This window comes from Amblyomma maculatum, chromosome 2, assembly GCF_055883805.1.
Source record: "Amblyomma maculatum isolate TAMU_Amacu chromosome 2, ASM5588380v1, whole genome shotgun sequence".
Taxonomy (NCBI): Eukaryota; Metazoa; Arthropoda; class Arachnida; order Ixodida; family Ixodidae; genus Amblyomma; species Amblyomma maculatum.
In genome coordinates this window covers 207,781,725-207,803,091 of record NC_139345.1, presented here as the reverse complement: position 1 = coordinate 207,803,091, position 21,367 = coordinate 207,781,725, and the positions used below count along the sequence as shown (strand labels likewise).

General features: G+C 45.0%; 1 protein-coding gene across 3 annotated transcripts in view; it reads right to left on the bottom strand.

Annotated features, from left to right (window-relative positions):
• The window catches only part of LOC146201138 (tRNA-queuosine alpha-mannosyltransferase), a 74,038-nt gene extending 61,814 nt beyond the window's left edge, over window positions 1–12,224 (bottom strand). For 2 of the 3 annotated variants that reach the window (XM_084595665.1, XM_084595667.1), the window contains exons 1-3: window positions 11,963–12,224; window positions 11,612–11,880; window positions 1,249–1,485 (exon numbers count right to left, since the gene is read on the bottom strand). In XM_084595665.1, coding sequence (XP_084451791.1) covers window positions 1,249–1,485; window positions 11,612–11,880; window positions 11,963–12,067 — 611 coding nt within the window. In that variant the 5' untranslated portion in view covers window positions 12,068–12,224. Of the gene's footprint in view, window positions 1–1,248; window positions 1,486–11,611 lie in introns of all 3 variants that reach the window. The other variant, XM_084595666.1, reaches the window with a different exon arrangement.
• Window positions 12,225–21,367: the final 9,143 nt, after the last annotated feature.

Sequence of the window (21,367 nt, the reverse complement as noted above, 5' to 3'; positions counted from 1 at the left end):
CTCGAACCACGGTCCTCTCCAGCTCCTCGTAAATCTAAAACTCAAAACTTTGGTGGCTGCTAGGTCAAGAATAAAGGTAGTGGTAATGCCAAATGCCACAAACATTTCGGAAGTACCTAAACTCAGTCTATAAAGGTATAACACAACACTTCTATCCGTAGCTCCCCTTGCGGATTCTCGTTCAAGTATCTGCACTTTGCCATTTACTTAATCACTCTACCATCTTGCACACAGTCATTAGCATACAATCGCAAGCTGCCATATTATGTGCAAGACCAACCGACATAGACATAAAGCCTCGCTTTAACCGAGGCACACGAACATGCCAGTCTGGCCTAAGACTAACATGTGTAGTATTTTCATCTCACCCTCCCATCTCAAAGGAGCTGCTCGAGCTGGCATCTCCTCACAACTCAGCCGTCTCATGTGGTCTCATGACATCATACATCCCACCAGAGACGTGCCCGTGATTTTTTACTCACAACAGCGACAATGCCCACACCAAATTTTCAGCAGAACAGGGCCTGTCATATTAGAACTGATAGACTCGCAATAAAGAGACAATGCATGAGTCAGTCACATTATCAGTTGCAGAGGTATCCTCCCAAGCAATACGCTTTTCAACTGTGCAGCACCTACGCAAAGGTGACAAGCCTCAAAACTCCAAGGCAGTTTCAGCCGCAGATCTACATATAAAAAAGGGGGTGCCGCAAGCACTCACTCGGTTATGAAAATACAAGTAGCAAATAAACTTATCCTTTACCTTTGCAGTGCACAGTGCCAATGAAAGCCAATTTAACAATCACATTAAAGTACAGAAGACTTTCACAGATGTTGTGGTGTACATCAGGTGGCCCCATTAAATCATCAGTGGACAGTGCAATGACCTAACAGAGAGAGGCTTATACAATACAGATCAAGAGCCATTGCTGCACAAGCAGCAGAAGGCCATACTGAAAGTGCAAAGTGCCTTTCAGTAGTGTCACATTGCACCACTAGATGGCAAAACCTAACGTCATTTCAAGCGATGTCAGTGTTTCTGTTCTTTCATCGTTTGCTCATTTTCAATGCAATCATTGTAGCAGCTTGACAAGTGTGCTACATCTTTCTTGGCTCTGTGCCAACTCTTGCAATCCACCAACCACAGCACAGTCACATTGTGCATAGTCACAAAAACCAACAGTTCCGGAACAATCCCGCCCCCAACCCAACACTGGAAGGCCCACTGCCAAACCCCAGCTCACTGACCATCGGTGTGGCCAGATGATGTGCAGGGGAGTGGTGGGATCTCTCTCCGGGACCAGCGCGCGTGGGAGGGTCCCCACATCCACGGGGAAAGGCAGTATGCGAGCCTTGCCTGCCAGACGGGCTCGCAAGGGTCCCAGGCGGCCTGCCCCAGGCACCCGACTCAAGAATGGCTCCACGGCCGCAAGGAATGAGTCCCGGTTGAAACAAGAGTTGAACAGCACTACATCGGCCGCCAGGCTGCAAAACAGCGCCACCAACACAACACATGGAGTGAAGGATACATTCAGACCCGGCACACTGTCATCATCTCTATCGCCAGGAGAATGACCTCTGCTTAACCCTGCCCTGTGCCACCTATACCTGCAAACTGACCCTTGTACTCTCATAGAATATGCCCTGGTACCCCAAGGAGCAACTGGCTGCAATGCTTTTGCACTGTGTGCCCAGTTAAGATAAATTTAACTAAAAACACAGCGGAATGGACAAAGGACAAGCAAGTAGACAGGGAAAATGCTGAGTCAGCATTTAGCCATCTACATGCTTGTCCATCGTCAGCTGCGCTGTGTTTTTAAGAATGTTGCACCAAACTAGCTTAACTCTCCATTTCATTATCACAATTGCTCCTTAGCTTACTCTGCTCTCTTACACACATTACGCTATCTATTACAATCACTCTGCAGGGAGACATGACAAAGCAGGCATGCAGCAGTCACCAAAAACTCAGTCTTAAGAGCAACATGACCATTGCAAGTAACAGATTACTTGTGTTTGCAATGTTTAAAAGGCTTTAGTATTCAACAAGCTGTAAGATCTCTGACTCCAAATGTGGTTCAGACTAGAAGGAATGCCACAGTGCAGGGCTGCGAAATCATTCAGAGCCACCCACTACAGTATCACTTGCAGCCCCGAATCACTTTGGCACATTCAAACTCCATAAACGAGATCTCCAACTGTAACAATTTCTGTGTAGAAGTTTTGTATTCAGTCCAGTTAAAGACTAGAAAATTGTGGCCACCGCCTGTAGAAATCAAACACACTACCAATGAAGCTAACAAGGAGCACCAGCAGGTGGCAAGACCACCTGATACATGACCGAAGGCAGCTGCTTACAAGCGCTAACTCTTCTTCAACTGAAAACACCCCAGGCAACCAACTTTTTTTTTTACTAGCTACACGTGTACACTTAGGAGTATGCAGATGAGCAATTATTTCCTCCAATGAAATCTATTCCCTCTTGGGGGATTCTCCTAAATCACTGGACTAAGATTACTGAGTAAGAGCTTCAAGTGCATAGGATAGAAAGATACTGCTGTTATCATTTATTATCATTATTTGTCAAGAAAACATGCAAGACAGGCTACATGGATGCAGGAAAAATACACTGGGCACAATGGCTATGTGCTAAGTGCTTCTGCGGAACCGGTGGAAAAGAATGGAAGAGGTAAGACAAACCAAGGAATAGAGAAGAATGAAAAAAATTTAAAAAAAAATACATCAGTTCAAAGCTACTGAACCAAATATTGAGCAAAAGCATTAGCTGCGGGTGACCGAGCATTCTTCTTCTCTTTTTTTTCTTCCTCAGCCCACATATAAAGCCCCGCTTTAACCAATCTATATGAACGTGCCTTAGTGGCCTATAGAGGATAACGTGAATGCCAGGGTCCTAGCAGGCTGATTCTGACATAACCGTCCCATGTGAAACGAGATAAAGCTACAAAGGTGGCTAGTTGGTGGCATGTCATGAAGATAGGAGGCACGCTGTACTGATGCACTAAAACGAACAAGATGAAGCAAGGTAAAACAAGCACTGATTTGCACTTTGCTTGATATCATTGTTTGTCCTAGAGCCCATAACTGCAGCTGACTACACACCTGCATGGTACATAAAAGCTGCATTCCACTACAGTTAGGGGCACACTGCATCAAAGAAATAAATGAAGAAACTGATAGGCTGTGGCTTCAGGAAATGTTAAGAGCATACACCGAGATGAACTGCAGCCAGCAAGAGAAAGCAACATGGTGGTATAAAGCAGTACTACCAGTGACGCATGTAGTGCAGTGCATGCAGAACAAGGGTCAGTTCAAAGTAAGGTAAATGTATCCATGAATTAGCAAGCAGAACAATGGAAACCAGACATCAGCTCCAGCCAACAAAAATGTCCAGCAACCGAGGTACAACCAAGAGAAAGTTTGAATAGAATAGCATTTAACCGGCTGGTGCTACTGAATCCACATGCAGGACAAGAAAACGGCTCAGGCAAAGCAATGCACAAGTTAGGGTGCTCACTGAAGTGGGACTGGGGAATCAGCGGACTAGTACCACTAATGCAACTGTGGTACATAGCAGATACCAGTTATGGGCACCAAAAGCTAGATGACCTGCCATGAAGAGGCCCTTTAACGTTACTAGAACAAGCTCAGTTTCACAGCTCCGCCCGGAGAGGTGCCCCCGGTGGCCGTCGCGAGAACTAACAGTGCTGCAGTCGACTCTTGCTCCTTGCCAGACGCGTCGTCTGCTACATGCGGCGTGGAAGCATGGAGCGGCCGGCACACACGTAGCTGTTACATGCTGCTGTTGCACTCTACACGGCTGCAGTGCAGTTATGACTACATTACAACAGTTTTGGCTTCGAAGGCATGCATTACCTCAGAGAACGCGTTTGTGTGATGCAAAATTTAATGCCGTGAAACAAGTGTGTAAGCGTTGTCAATATGCTCGCCAGAACCAACATTCTAGTAACGTCTGCCCTTCGGTTTCATTTTTTTATTACGCAATGTCATACTATGCAGCTTGTCCAGGCGAAAAGGCATCACCATCGCCGTAACCAAGAATTGAGAAATATGTACCCGAAAAATATGCCTGTTATTTCATATTAAATTATGGCATAGCCGTTAATTGCGCAGCGTTCAGTGTGGTACCATGCAATTTCGCTTTTTATTTAGCATCCACTTTCTTGCTCAGTTTCAGTCTAGTTTGTGACAGGGATTCAAGCAGCTGACATGTGTGCCTCCAATTCTATGCCGTTCTGTAAACGTAGGGTGTATGCCGAGAAAATGCTGCGTCTTCCCCTTAAAATCAAACCAAATAGATGTATGCTTTGCGAACTACGTACCAACCTCTAGATGCCTAAAACAAGGCAGAATGAAGACGGCGTTAAAGGCGCCATCGCGTCCTCTCTTATTCGAAGCTTAAAGGGCAACTCCGGCAGTTTTTCATCTTTTTGAGTTTTTGATTGCATTACTTTCATCAGTGTGTCCTGACTCCAACACAAAAAAACGTTTTTCAAAATTTCAAGTAGAACTATTTTTAAAAAGGAAGAACAGAAAACCGAAACTGAAACTGCTTTCATGGCCAGAGACGACGTTCCAGTCGACGAAACAGTGACGCCACATACTGTATTAAAAAACACTCGCAAGCGTGTTGGGTGGCGGAATTAAAGTAGGGAAATCATGAGGGAGTACTTAAAATGTTTGAGAAGGCTAAATACAGGCCTCAAAATTTCATGATCATGCGAGGAGTGGGCAGTAACGTGGCTGTACTGCTTGTGACGTCACAAAAGCAGTGTTGCCCGCAGAAATTGTCTCAAAAGAAGCCACCAAAACTGCACGTTTTAAAATCATGTTGTGAGCAAACGAATCATTGCACGGCACCCAAATTTGATAGAATGCGTCTGAGCAGAGAGGACAACCCATAGTAAAATTTTTATTAGAATATTCAAATGTCGAAACCCCGCTCGAGTTGCCCTTTGAGCGTTCTGCTATATTTTGTTTAACATCAGGCCTCTTCATCCCGGCCTGCATGCTTTAAACCAGGGGCAATGAAGCCTAATAAAATGATTACTTGGAAGTCCGTCATTTGTTTAAGTCACTAACAAATGTCCTCGAGATTAAAAGGTTGGCCCTAGCTCAGCGCAGAAGATAACTTACTTCAAAGTGAACAATTTCTGATCTGCATTTAGAAAAGGAACTAGTATATTCAAGTACTTTCGTGATAGTTCGTGTAGCAAGGCTCTTTATTTCCTTGCTGGCACATATTTCGAATGCAAAGGGCATTATACCGAAGCGAAAGCATCCTAATAATCGCGCTGCCCCGTGTGTTTCAATAGCAATGCCAGAAGAGAACATACAAGATTCCAAGAGCTTATCACATAGCGCAAATCGGACAGCTGAGCTGCACAAACGGATTTGATTTGGACCATTTTGAGTTTGTCACAATACCAGCAATTCAAAGGAAATTTGAGTATTTTTGCGACAAGGAAAAAAACGAGCCGTGAGGGCGAGGAAATTTGCTAGTTGAGACTTTTGTCATTGAGCGGTTGTCACGGCAATGATTATAAGTTGCACATAAAGTTCTCGTATCGTGAATTGAGCGTTGGTTATGCCGGACCTCTTCTGAAGCCTGTCAGTGAAGCAAAATTGTGTATGGGGCTTGCAACTAGGAGCTAATCCGAAGAGGAGACATCATATATGAAATGCAAAGAAATTCGACAGCAAGATGATCACAAAAATCAAAATATCTTCAAAATAACTAAGCATGCCGCAGCTGACAAGAAAAAAGGAAAAAGAGAACAAATGAATAAAGCCTTTATTTCGATTGAAGGGATGGCTCTCTGCCGCTGTTTGGGTAATTAGGTAGTTAGGAGGAATGGGAGTGTAGCTTCTCGCTTCTCCATGATTCTTCAAGCTGTTTCTCATTGTTAAAAGATAAGTAGTAAAAAGCTCAGAAGAGAATTTAGATCAGCATGTACAAGCTAGGCCTTCCAGACTTGCAACGGCTGGCACGTGAAGCGCCTGCCTGGACTGAGGTGTGATGTCGAATGGCTTCGTAACTGCATTTTTGTGAGGCCAAGCGTATAAGCTTCTGGAAGAGCTCAGGATATGCTACAAAACAAGCATATGAGCTCCTTATTTCATGCATTGAAGTGCATTAGCGGCATATAGGGATTTTGCTGTTGAAACAATACAAAATCACATACAAAAAAAAAGGTGGTCAGGGGAAGCTGGAACGCAAACACTCATTTCCCACTAGACACAAAAAAGGATTGTGCTGCCCACTTAAACATTTCCCAAAAGAAGTATAATGTTCTCCTCTACATTGCTTGTAATCTTGCAATGTTTGTCTATGTTGATGAAGTCAAGTTCCGGTTGTTTGCTGCATTTCATTTGCATACGACATTAGTGCTTTGACAAATATTGCATTTTTGCTCATTCTTTCTTGTTGCGCTAATAAATACCTTAGGTTCATGCAATTAACTTATAACACTCTTTCTGGCACTCTAGATACCTTGAATATGATGTTTTAAGATTGCAGTCCAGTGCTAGATTGAAACTACATTAATTTCCCCTACAAGCACTAAATTTGCCATCTTTCTTTTCTCTGTGTGTATGCTAAAGGGGGAGGAGGCATCTCTTAAGGGCTCAACTTAATTACTCGCAATATACGTTTTTTTTAATAGACTCAGGCGCTTGTTCAGTCATTTCCTTTCACAGTGTGCACGCCCATTCTCACTGATTTCTCTTTCAGTAAACTCAGTAAATAACTCTTCATATCGGACGTTAAAGACGACACAGCAAAAATTTTTTTTTTACATTACTATACACGGGAGTGTGAGAGTGCAGATCCGGAGCTATGTTCCATGCCATACCTGAAAAGTAAGACATCAAGAAAAGCGCTTCTGATTAGGTGACAACGGAGGCCATTTATTTGTAATCTATGTTCACTATACTGTTTGACGCGAGTAGCCAGACTTCATGTACTGCATGAACAGGCAGCCCAGGCTAGCAGATCTCTGGATGTAATGGAGGCAATCTGCGCAGCACAGTAGTAAACATGACACCCACTGCGTTACCTTCTAAGGTTAGAGTGCTCCTATGCACTAAAAATTTCACTAATTTGTTTGCATGATAGGATCTATGCCCTGAAAGAACACACTACAAAACACAGGCCAGGGAGTAAAGCAAAAAACAGTGCTTGCGACTAAGCCAACGCCACTCACACTTGTTTCACAGCATTAATAAGTGAATTTCACATAACGAAAATGCGTTCTCCAAGGTAATGCGAGGCTTTGAAGCCAAAGCTGTCGTAATGTAGTTATAAATATACTGTAGTCATGTACAGTGCAATGGCAGCACGCAAAAGCTACGTGTGTGCAGGCCCCTCCATGCTTTCGTGAAGCGTGTAGCAGAAAGCGCGCCCAGCAAGGAGCAAGAGTTGACTTCAGCGCTGCTAGTTCTCGCGACGGCCACCTGGGACACCCTCTTCCGCTGGACTGTATTGGGAGCTGAGAAACTGAGTTTGTTCTAGTAACTGTGTTACTGGCATGCAGAGGCCATGGTACCGAGTTGTCCATGCGAGACAGTGAAACCTGCATCAATGCAAACCACACGTATGATGTTGCCAAACTGTCGCTCTCGCTGCCTTCCCAGAAAATGGGATACAATTCAATGCACAGTACAGACTCCACTGCCCACCACCAAGGCACCTGCATGATTAAAGCTACCCTCCTTTTCCTCTGACGTGTTGTCACACTGTGGCCCAGCCTTCTTCCAAAAGGAATGGCACCTGAGCAGAAGCAAGGTCATTAGCTCCTTCTGCACTATGACTGACACTCCCACGTAGGACAATCAGCTATAAGACCATCTGCTCTGAATTTGTTACAGGGACATGTGCGCCACACCTGTGTGCAGAACAAAGGAGAAGCAGAGCAGCAAAGCATGCATCTGTCTTTGACAGATTGTAGAATCAGATCTGCAGGTGACAACAAAAAGGTTGTAAAGTGCTTTTGCTAGAGTGCCAGGTTGCCCTATCAGAAGTCCATTTCACCATTACCTTCACTGATCTGCAGGCCATTTTCTATCAATAGCGTATCTACAGCCTTAAAAAAATAATAGACAGTTTCGAGCAACTGTGTCACTGTCAAAAGGTTGGATCAGAAACTCTACAAAATTGCTTTTTTCCAGAAAATAGAATGTGCTTTGCGAATATGCATTTGAAGGCTTTGCAATGTACAATGGTGAGAGACACTGGTCTACAGTTATTCATAAGAAGTTGAATCCCGCCTTTAAAAATGAGAATAACAACCTCACTGTGCCAAACATAAATTAAAAAATGCTCCCACAGACTCTTTTCAAAAAGAACTTCCAAGTAATACAATTCCACTCAGCATACCTATTGAGAAATTCCATCAGTATTTCAAGCAGCAAGATTTCATCAGGTCCAAAGTAAGCAGCTGCTGATGCAAACCTCCTGAATTGAATACGGCAAATTGGAAAGTCATTGTCGATCTCATCAATGATGAAGACTGATTGAAAGAAATGATTAAACAAGTTCATAATGTCACTTTTTTTCTGTCAGAACATTTTCCCCAAATATCTATTCAGTTGGGTTTTTCTTATATGCAAAATACTGCCACAACTCCTGGAGCATTTCAGAAAGTTAGCAGCATTTATTACATGATTTCTTTTTTAATCTAGTAAGACAGTTTAGAGCATTCTGTTGGCATTTGGAAGTTCAGCCACCTTATTTTGTTTTTTGCACCCTATTTTATTTTGTGCTCCAAGTGAACGATCAGTCCAAGGATTCTGCTCCTTTGATTTCTGTGAGTAGGAACATAACTGTGTAACCAATTTTTTTAGTGTGAATTTAAATTGTGTGGAAGAGAACAATGAAAGCAGGGGTGCCAGACAGGATGGAAAGAAGAGACAAACACATATGCTGTGAGAAAACGCATCCAGAATGTGGCTGTGGCCAGAAGGCTGACACATATAACAGATGAGAGGAGGCAGAAGGCAGAAAGAAAAGTTCCCAATGTAACAGAAATGAATCCAAGAAAAGGGCCGAGTCAGGCTGGTTGGTTCATGTTGGAAGAGAAAGGCAAAAACAGCGCTGAGAAATGGGACTGGAAGAAGAGACATAGACATGCTCTTTAGGTCCCATCTGTCAGCGGTTTTTGTTGTTCCCTTCCAATATGAACCAACCTTTGACCGACTCAGCCCTTTTCTTGAGCCTAAATTGCACCACAGTTCCTCAGTGCATCTCACGCTATGACGTTGCTTCAAATTCATTCAATTTTGCTTCTAATATGTCTAACATAGCTGTTCTTACAATCACATTATGATACACAGCCCAGATTTTTGGAGAAAACTCTCCAGTTCTCCTTTTCAAAATCTTCCTTCCACAGCACTACACTGGTGCAGCACTTTTTCAGGACTCGGTCATTCCTTTTTGAAGAAGAAAAATCAACGAACATTATTCAGTTGGGGCACCTTAAATATTTTTCGGCTCTGGTTCTGCATTACAGTCAAAGACTCCGAGCATACCAGCTGGCAGACAGATGGGGTTCGTATCGGCAGTTCTCCTGTTTCAGCCGAGGCACTGAATAAACATCTGTGTTGTACCTGCACTCTTGTGAGCGGTTCACTTGACAGATTTGTGATATTAGGAGTGTAAGGAAGACCATGCGTAGATGGAAGTTCTGAAAGCCCATGAGCCGCTCCAATCCACCTCAGCCAGGGCTAGATCAGCCCTCCAACCACTATTTGCAATCCCTTCACTCCAGACTCTCACCATAGTACCCACTGTAGCTCAGTAGTGTTCGTGGTGCCGCCAGACACCAAATAACCCGTTGAAGCTTAATGTGATCCTGTCGGAAGCCCACATGAAGATGCAACAGTGCAAGCTTCATGCTCGGCTTTTGAGACGGTTTCCAAAAATGCACCGGTTTCAGCCATTGCGTGGTGCATGTTAGTGCACTAATGGGACGCACGTATGGGTAAAGTCCTCGTTGGCATTCGAGGACTTAGCCGCATGCATACGTCCTGTATATAGGAGGCATTCAAGTGACGTCATCCGCAAGGGGCGTTAGTGGCCGGCGCGGCATTCGCCATATGCGTGGTTGTGTGTGCGGGCACCGCAACCAGCTGCAGTATTCAACTCGTTTTGATCCGTGGGGTGCGCCTTTCGGCCTTGTCGGAATTTCTGGGTGCGCCTGTGAAAAAACCATGCGAGTGAGTGAATACACCCGTGCACTTCGTGGAACTAGAAAAACGTCGCTCTCGGCATAATTTTCGACTTTGTGAAAACATCGGCTCGTACAACTGCAGTAACTTCGTCATAGTGTGCGGCGTACTACAAGATCCCTGCTTCACGTTGAATTCCTCGACATCAGGGCCTGTCTGGTGAAATGCGGTAATAAGTTTTGCAACCAGGTGAAGAAATATAAAATGTACAAATCCATGAAAGCATTTTAATTTTTTGGCAAGCGAGCAAGGCCAAGAGCCACACATGCGTGAGAGCATCGATGGCTGGCGTGCCGTTTTTAATTGAGTAAATTGCGACGTGTCTGTTCGCTTAGCTAGTGCTAGCTGTTACCTCTGCCAACTTGAAAGTGACGTGTTAAACTGTATCAAGGGTTATCGCTGCATATCGCATTATTGTGAATCTAGGTTCTATGGGTTATGCACATTTCAAGCAGAGCTACGTTGCCGATACAGAATTTGTAAAACATGCTCGCTGGGTGTGCCACTTATGCTGCGAACGCGTGACAGTATTTGCTCGACCTTCTATCACCCAAATTAAGCAAAGGCATTGATTCGCTTTACTGCTGGAACAGCGCCTGTGCAAGCTTCGATTCGATATCGACAGTTTGCCGACCACCGCCACTAGAAATCTGCGTTTCACAGCCATGCCAGCTTTGGAATTGGGGCAATTAATGCGCTGTCCCTTCAAGATATGTTCTGCCTCAATGGCAGCTAACAACGAGTTTAATGAGCTGAAAGTCATATCGTGTGCAATGGGCACCCGGGCACTTTTCCCATCGAGCTGTTGCACTGGTGAATGCCTTGTAAAACCAACAGGCAGTGTTATGTCCCGGAGTATGAAAATACCGCTGCAGACTCCATGCGCATAAAGGGCTTCACAACGGTAAGTGGATGTGAAAGTATTTAACAACTTGATAAAACTTTACGGACCACTGCCAATATATGGCGGCCACCTGACAGCGAACCTGCGCGAACCGATGCCACCAGCAACCTCCGACATGGCGGACGAGGCGTGACGATGCTCGCGCCATCTGGTTATACGGTCTCGGTGAATACCTCCTATGTTAGCGCTGTACAACCAGATTTGCGAACTTTTCTTCGCGAATGTATTGTGTCTCCGTGAATTAACCAATCAGGCGCGACGCCCTTTTTCAATCGTCTCACTAGGTAGACAGCTTACATGGTTTGTCAAGTAGCAACAGTTCCCAGATGACGCGCCGTTTCGCCGCACGGTTAGCTTTGCGCACGCATCGTTCTCTAGCTGTTCCCGAATGCCTAGACTATTTACCTCGACCAGAGTCGAAAATCTGTTCATGGCTCTCACCAGGAAGCCACCTGGTTGTATCCGTACTGGTAGTCCCGCTGCTGCTCCTTCTGAACAGGGTAGGCCAGCTGGTTCTCGTGCATGTAGAGCAACTTGCGCAGCGTCGCCAGGTCCGGTCGCAGTCCCAACAGCTCGGCTAGGTTGAGCACGCCGCTGGCAAGCAGCACGCGGTATCGGGCCGACGGCTCGATGCGTTCGGCCAACCAGAGAGCGGCTGTCCGTGCGCGCCAGTGCCACTTGGTACCCGGCAGCGTGACCAAGTGGCAGCCCTGCGGCCCCAGTTCGGAACATAACAGATCCATCAGCTGCCGATGCGAACCGCCGTAAAAAGGCTCTAACAAAAGCACCGACATTCTCCCTCCACCACAGTCGACGCGTGCGAGCGACAGAAAGCGTTGCGTGAGTGATCTTCTTCCACTTCCTCCGAATTTCTGCCGTACTGCAGTAGATATGCATACACGCAAACAGTACTACGCAAACTACGAATCAAAAATTCCGGTCAATCCGCGCTCCGCCATGACGTTCGCGGTAATCGTGCACTCGACAAGGTTCCGCCATGCACTCGGCAAGGTATACACTCGACCACGGCCACCGTGCACTCGACAGACTCAACAGTATAGTGTTCTAGAATTGGGAAGTGTGCCGTCTACGGCGCGCGGCAATGGGAGCGACGTGGTCGCCGGAGCGATGAAGAGCGTAGGTGGCGCTGTCAGCCGTAGGAGCGCATCACAAGCGCGCGCGCCGCAGAGGAAACGCTTGGGGCGTCTGCTTCTGCGGATCGTTTCCTGCGTGAATTTTGTTGCATCGCGTTGCTTTTCTGGCTGTTGTAATATGGCGCGTTGTTGAGCGAAGAGCGATGATTGGTCAAGCAGGAAAACAGATGTTTGCAGAGAGCACAGTAACAGTTCCGTCCGTCTCGTATGACTTTCGCCCCCCCCCCCCTTTTTTTTTTACTGAATGCTCTTTTCCTTCCTTTCGTTCTTTCTTCGTGCTCATTGCGCGCTCTTTCTGCTGCCTTCCCTATTCGAACCCTTCCCTTCTCGAAATACACTCAAAGCATGGTTTCCTAAGCAACAGCACCGCGGAAGGCCTTCAGGTAACTTTGCAGTCGACCTCGTTGACTACTTCTGCAAAATGCGGTTTTACATACATTATCACATCGAGACTAAGCCAAGACAAACAAGAAAACCTCTTCAGCATCGTGAGGAAATTTAATGGCTGCAACGATCATCCCACGCCGGCTCAATTTTAGTGACAGTTAATGATTTTACAACTTAGCGAAGCCCCAAAGACAGGAAATTGTAATGCTGAAATTGTAAATGCCTTACTTGGAATTAGCCGTACAAGCGAGAGACCTACTCAGCTTCTTTCAAATCCTATTGATGAGCTTGACCGTTTGGTTGACGAGAGAAGGCTCGAAGACGTCGAAGCTACTTTGAATTCCCTTCCTTCAGATGACCACAGATACGTCACATATAGGCACAGTTCTAGCCGTCGCATAGCTTATATTGCAGGATATGTCGCTAGAAAGTTCATGAAGAAGTCAAAATGCAGTACTTGCTCCGCTTATCTTATTTCAAGTAGATCGTGCGCGGCACAAAAAGAAGAAAATCAATTTATCTCAAACTTCGACCACGGATGTCTTCTTTATCCGTCCTCGGAGCTTGCAAAGCTCGTGCACACGCTGGAAGAGTCTTTCACGGTTGCTTTTTTTTTAGTTCAAGAAAGATTAACGCAAATAGCATGCGTGAATTTGCTTTTTTTTGCAAAGCGCAGAGGTTTCCAAGCTTGGTTGCCCTACTCATGACAAAGAAATTACACTTAACATAGTGAAGTTCTACGTCCTCATGCGATTGCGTTTTTATACGAAGTCGCTAAACCAAGAGCAGACCTCTAAAGCAGAGCAGGTAAAGCACCTAAAGCTGAGGAGGTGCAAGTAATCGTGTTTGAGGACTTTAATCATTCTGCCTTTCTCTTGTGTGTTTTCAAATTTAGAAGCTTAATTTATTCACGGCCTAGTACAGTTCATTAATATTCTCATATAGTTCTGTACAGTTTTATACGTTTGTACCATATTCTTGCACTAAGTCGCGATTTTTTTTTTTCAGGTCGTCCATTATGTGGTTTCGTTCATTGCTATGTGCTCTCATTCATTCATTTCGTTTTGAGTAGGACTGCCAGTTCATATGTATTCGCCCACATTTAAATAAAGTCATCAGTAAGCGCTGGCATAATTTCTGTCTCCAAGCAATCTTCGCATACCTCTATTTACATGTGGCGCAAAAAGTACGCTAGCCTATCCTAAAACACCATTCACTGCATTTTCAGTACGTGCGAGCGTCGATGGAAGACTTCAGTCTAGCCCGCATAAACCGGTGCATCCAATATTAAAAATTTACATGATCATAGAAATACGTTAGACATTCGTCATTGAACCTCCCGCTAGTGTTCGAGAAATAGAGCACCTAATACGTTCAGGAAATATATCTTGCCGTTGCTTGTCAGTTCGTCGGCAATCTGTATCTTACATTGCCTGTATTTGTATTGCCGTTCCCTGACGACGGCCGCTTATTTTATAGGGAACTAGTTGTTTTGTTCATGAACATAACCGTTTTAATACATTTAGACAAGCGTGTGGGAGCTAAAGCGACACAGTTTATTGCTACGCGCCTTCGGAGTCCGATTGAACTAGCGGTGACGAAGGCGGTTCACCCAGCTGTCTGCTCCGCGCTCACTGCGCTCCTCCTGCACACAGCGCCCTCTCTCCTGTCATCGCTGAAACGACCAGCTCGCCGGCGGCAGACGGCACACTTCTCAATTCTAGAACACTATATCAACAGTCAACACATGGAGGAAGAAAACAACTTCCTTCCTCCATCACTCAACAGGAATCATGCACTCAACTCACTATGACGTCATGCGTAGATTTTCTTTTTTTTTGCTACACCAGTGCACCAAAACCCAGATTTGTTACACTGGTGTAGCTGGTGTAGATTAAACCGCGGTGGGTTAAACCGTTAAACTATTGTAATTAACTATAGCTTAAATGTAGTGTATTAGAATACTAGTTCACTGTAGGTTAAACAAATGGTCCTTAGCAGGCGCGCGTGATTTGAACGCTGTTGCTAGGTCTAGAAAGGATACGGGTATGCGGGCATGGTATGCGGGTCACTGGCGGTAGAAATTTATTACATAAAAAAAGTGCGGAAATGAAGTGAAGGATATAGGCGGATAGATGCCGGCTGTCGCTACGCGGGAACATGAAGTGAAGGATAAAGGCGGATAGATGCCGGCCGTCGCTACGCGAGAACAGTCGCGTATGGCTATGTTAGCTTTCGGCCCCAGAACCGATCTCGTTGTGCAAATGCCTGTAAATAGTGTATAAAGCACAACCTACTGTGTATTATAAAGCTTTTTCTTCATCTCACCAGCGCCGACTCGGAACCATCGCCACCGCCCATGGACGTGACAGACCTCGAGTCATGGAGGAAGAAAAAAACTTTCTTCCTCCATGCCTCGAGTGACGAGAGCTACGCAACCAACTTCTTGGCACAACCCTGTTAACGGTGGGATCAACGTTACTAGAACAAACTCAATTTCACAGCTCCCCATACCAATAAAGCATGGAGGAAGGAAGTTGTTTCCTTCCTCCATGCAATACAGTCACTGTATAGTCACGGACTCTACATACCGGTCGTTCCAGCTCCTATAGGTGGTACGGCAGCAGCACGACATGGCGGCTGAGTCGGTGATAGCGCCGCTGCCATAGACCGCACGTTTTGACAAGCTGGCCTGCTTCTTGATGGTGTGGCATCGTTCGTGTGAGATTTGGCATTTAAATAAGTAGCAGTATGTCATATCAGTCATAAGTACGAAGTTATCTATGAGCTTGGCTACACTAGTTTCAAAATAAACATTCGTTGATTGAAAGCGGATTGAAATAAAAAAGTATTTTCTGTTGTGAGCTAACTTTATTTCGACATGAAAATCGAAATCCTCGCGTTAGATATCAAGTACAAAGTGGCTGTAAAATTTTACAATCTATCCCAGACAGTGGCTTACTGCTTATGAAAGATGTCTGTTTTAAAAGTGTCGCATAAAGGTCCTTTGCTTCGCAAGCAATGAAACGTCAACACCTCATTTAATGTTCGAAACAGCAACACACATACCAATGCTTTTACTGGCACATTTGGAACTCTCGTTAGAAAATCTTTTAGCCGCTTCACTTTTCACTAAAATTTCCATGCGCACTTTGCCGAATATTTTAGCAATGTCTTCAAGTAAGTTAATAGTAAGTTATGGCAAGAAGGAAAGCATGTCTGCGAAGTTACGCTTTGGGTAATGGTTTTAAGCACCTTCGACTCATGTACAGAATTACGGATTAGCTTTTCCTTGTTAGTGCGGAAGTAGTTTTCAACTATTTTTATCACTTCAATCACCCCTTGTGATGGAGTGGTCAATGACTGGTGGTGCTTTGAAAAATTTTTGAGCTCTATCAGTGTCGCAGAGCTGTCTCGTTCAATTAGAGAATTATAGCAATTCTCACACTGTACTCGCTTCACAAGTTTTGAAGCAACGTAGCCTGCTAGGTACGTTAATGACTGCTCTGTTTCAGGGCTCAGGTCAAGATCTTCGGGCACTTGAATAGCATCTGTGTCGCTTCTTGCTTCACTTGTGTCGCGTAAATGCAACAGTATATACCTTCCTCCTCGGAGTAGCTTCCAGATTTGCTAGGCTTTAAAAATTGACCGAGTCATATAGTCTTGGGATGGGGTTTTTGGCACGTAATGTAGAGAAAAAGTTTTCAAGCCCATCCTGGCCTAACCTGCTTAGGAACACATACTGAAGGTTGTACGTTGTAAGAAGGACGTCTTGTACTTCTAGTGCTGTTACTGTCGCTAGTATAATTCCCAATTGTACAGGCTTCCAGACAGCATTTTTTTCACGTCCAATTTGAATTTTAGAGAAGAGCTCAATGATCATTTGCAAAAATGCTACACTGGAGTCATACTCCTCTTGAACTGCGTGGCTAAAAGCTAGCTTTGTTGTCCGTGATGTCATCAGGCGAAACCACCTGAACACGGTTTCGATAAATCATGCAGTAGTAAGAGCGTTTCTCAGAATTTTTCCTCTGCCTTGAAGCAAGCGCAAGCCTGAAGCAGTGTCATTATGGAAAATGGAAAAAGCTGGGCCTACTTTCATTTTATCGTAGTGGCTTGGATCAAGACAGGAAGCATTTAGGTGCGGGGCAAGTTTTATATCATCCGTTTCATCATGCCTTACAATTGTGCTTTAATGAACTCAAAATTCACGAAATTAGTTGGCAAGTTATGTTTTTGCACAACTTCTTCGGGAAGGTAGATGAGGTGCCCTTTAGTCAAATGATTTCCAAGATTTTTTTTAACAAGTGAGGTACATCGGCCATGAACCAAAGTTTTCTTTGCGCGTCACATGGATGATGACAGCTAGTCCGCGCCCTGTTGTGCTTTCCTGAAATAATTCCGAAAAGTTTCAAAAGTGCCTGATTCGAACTGCCCATATCAGACACCACGACATGAATGCTGAGTCCGATAGACTCGCACTGGGTAATCAAGTCAACTATTTCACGTTTCAAGCTGGCAACATGAATGGAGATCCCAGTTAGATGATATCCTATTGTTTGCTTCCATCTAGTTGATAAACCACCTATCATGAATACCAAGCCGTGTGTAGTCAAGCAATCATCAGGTAACGATCCATCGGATAACGGCAGTGTGGATGCACCCACGACTTCGCGAACCGTATGATCATGCACAAGACCTGACGCGATTTGCATTTCGTCAAGCATAATAACAGCATGGCGCTCCTCCGGCTTCATAAGATTGACCTGCAGAATACAAATCAGCATTAGTAACGGCCAAATGCTGATACGCACTAGTAATGCTAAGATGGAAAAAAATATGGACAGAGAAAACGAAAGGACAGTAAAAAGGCGGGAATATATATAGCTACACCCGTACTGAGAAAGCAATTCAGGAAAATGAGATCGTACTGTAGAAAAATCGACAAAAAGGTCTGTTAGCAAAACATTAATTCCCATGTACCTTCATTTTTAACGGTTCCAAAATATCAGTTAGAATTCCAGGTTGAAACTTCGCATGCTCGATGTGTCTTTGCAATGTGCGCTCAGAAGGCAGTGGGTAACCATAATCTCGGAGCAGATTGTAGCCTCGCGTGCCGCATGCAAGCCGTAGTCTCAGCGACTTCACCAGAGTGTCAGCTTCCCACCGTGAACTATGGGAGGACAACCGCTCGATTGAAAACATTTGATCATCATTGAAGAAGTGCTTGATTTTCTTCTGTAGCTGCTCCTTCTCCGCTTCACACTTCAGGTATCTCCTTTTAGCAATTTGTAGTTTTCTGTTAGCATCCTTTTGGGCGCGTTCCAAATCTGATATGCATTCCAGGAGTGCCTGCTGGGATGCTAAAAAGGAAAGCCGATTTCAAAAACTGAAATTTAAGCCCTACACTCAAGACAGTCTAAGAAACAACATTCAGGGTTTCTAATGAGGCGCGAAAGCTCTGCTTTCTTTGGCGTATATTAGTGCAGTAGTAGAAGTCGCATGGCAGCACAATGTATTCTAAATTGCTGCACGTTACAAGCTACACTATAATGAATAAAAAGCAGTGTTTACAATTCACTGAACTCTGCTCGTGGGGCGTGCATGGTACCTCTTGATGTACTTCAGATGGGGCTGTACAAAAAAAAAAAAAGAAAAGAAATAATGTTCTGAACATGTACTACAGACCATATTGAAGTATGAATACGAAGGCAGCCGCTTACAGCAGGATTCACTTGTAGCGGTGAACTCTACTGCTGACTCACTGAAGCCTGTGGAGACTGCTGCTGGGATACTGAGTGCTGCATGAAAAATCACGCTAGCATCTGATACAAGAAAAATATTAAAACCTAACTCACCATTGGTTAAATCTGGTTCATGGCACGCACTTGGTAGCTCAAGGCACTCTTGAGATGGGGCTAAGAGAGGCATGAAACTGATGTAGAAACTGACTATCGGAGCCAAATTCAGGAGTAAATAAAAAAAGATGCTTACAGAAGAGATCCCTCGAAGATGGAACAGGCCCTATTGCTGCGACACTGCATGCAGCGGGCAAGGATGCACTGATTGAAGGCGCTGCATGAAATATCAGAGAGAGGTGGTTTATGAACAATAGTAAGGATTGCTTATACATTTGGCCAAACGTTATTCCTGCACTGCATCAGGTAGCAGCGATAATTGAGGAGTAAAATTATTGCAGGAATGTGCGAAGTTCAGACGTAATTAAAACGGGTACGACTTACAGCAGACTTCATTGGGATTTGTAGCGGGTGTCGAGGCATGGCATGAAGCGGGCAGCAAAGCGGAGGCTGCACGAAAAATCATTTCCTTCATATCACGCGCTCCAAAAAAATGAAAAGTGGATGTTTACCATTGGTTAAATCAGGTTCATGGCACGCCTCAGATAGCTCGGAGCTCCCTCCATCTGTTGCTAATGAACATTGGTTGTAAGAACGCATGACCAGGCACTAAATTCATGCGCCATCACAAAGAACATCGCTTACAGAGTTTTTCATTCGAAGAGGTGCCAGACTCTACTCTGGAGACATTACAGGAATCAGGAAAACCCGCACTGTTTACACTTGCTGCAGAAAAAAAAAATAAGGCGATGAGCTGCATCGCTAAGCGACAGAACTGATACCAATAAATGGACAAAGAAAGAAAAAACCAGCAATTTTTATCACTCACTTCTGTTTTCTCAAGGGTCAATTTTTAGTCGGGGTGGTTTCCTTGATTTTACAACAGGTCTGTGCGAGAAAAGCTTCGGAACCGCATTTGGCTTCAGCTTCTTTTTCCCATATTTTTGCAATATCAGTGGTTCAAACTGATCGTCACTTAAATGTGCCTAGAATGAAAAGCGAAGATTGGGTCTCTTATGGAGGATGAATCAATTTCCGTCAAATGACGCGGCTAAAAATTTATATAGTTAAACAGCAATACCAATTATTTATTCGCATAACCATCCCCGTAATATTTCGAAAGATATATACTGAGTGCCCATCGCAGCTAGAATTCCGTCATTGGCGCCGAAATAAGAGCTGTTAAGAAATATCTAAGGGTAAGACACGAGATACCATGGTCGAACGAAAAATTACAAGAAACCAAGATAATAATTTATGATGTATTTGATTTTAAATCAGTCATCGCAAACTGATTTCACGAAATGAAATAATTGAAACGAAGATATTTAGAGCGATCTAAAAAAATACGAATAAATGACACCTAATTAAGGTGAATATGCAATACTCGAACGTAGTTCATTTGGTATTTCAGCTCATATCTCGTGATTCCAGATTAAGTAACACTCCTTCCGTAAATTTGCTAAAAGAATATTTCTGCATGGATTACACTTCGTCTAGTAAACTTGGCAAAAGCGGGAAAATGAGGGAGGCGCCTTACCTCGCACACAACGCTGCTTCTTGTCGGCATGAAGTTCTTTCGCCCGGTATAATGAAGCCATTGTTTCGTCTTCAAGCGATCCCTCTTTCCTTGAGGAGTCAAGAAAACTGGATAGCTATCCTCAGGCCGGTTTGTACAGTTATAGCACAACACTGTGGCATTTGGCAAGCGCACCGCAAAGAGAAACAACGTGTCCAAGGGCTTCAGGGGGTGAAATTAGGCACGCGAAGAACAAAAAACTTCGAAAAGAAAACAAAAAGCGCGCGCATAATCATGGCGACCCCGGGGACAGCCAGAGTGACCAATCAGCGCGAAGCGCAACCGGCCGGCCGCGCGTCTGCGCACGGCGTCGCGCAGTGTCCGTCGCGCGGAGCTATGAATCCGACCAAGTGGCGAGGTTTTGGAGAGGAGGTGGAGAGAGAGAGAGAAAAGTGGTTCTTATGTGGAGGATGAAAAAGGGGATCGGCGCGTTCAACTGTCTCCTCAGGTATGAGGGATCACCGCCGTTGCGCCGAGTTAAGGGCCCATTGTTGGATGGGCGGACAATAGGAGAGCGGCGCCCGGAAGGGCGGTGCTGGTGGAGGAGTCCAGGGTTCGTACGGATGATGGCACAAGACCCCGCAGAGAAAGAGTCACTAAGGGGGATGGGGTCACTCTGGGAGGGCTACTGAGGTCACAGTCTGGGCACAACACTCACAGTCAGGGCACAACACTCGGAGTCACAGATGTTTGAGTGAGCACAACCGCGACACAGTGATGACACAGTGAGCACCACCGAGACACAGTGATGAGTCACAGGATGGACACAATGTGCGAAGGCACAGTCAGTGAAGTCACACTTTGGGCACAGCGAACAAAGGGGATAGTCGGGGAGGGCACAACACTCGGAAGCACAGTGGCTTGAGAGAACACAAACATGACACATCCACTGAGCACAGTAACGAGTCAGGATAGGCACAATGTGCGAAGGCACAGTCAGTGAAGTCACCCTTTGGGCACAGGGAACAAAAGCATGGTCAGGGACGGCACAACACTCGGAGGCACAGTGGCTCAAGTGAGCACAGACACGACACAGCCACTGAACACAGTAACGAGTCAGCAAGGGGCATAATGTGCGAAGGCACAGTCAGTGAAATCACACCATGAGCACACGGAGAGGAACGCAGACGAACGCGCACAGCACAACGCGAGCTAGCCACAGATTAAGTACAGAACACATACGCACTGAGGCGCACAGGTGAGGCGAAGCGCCGAAATG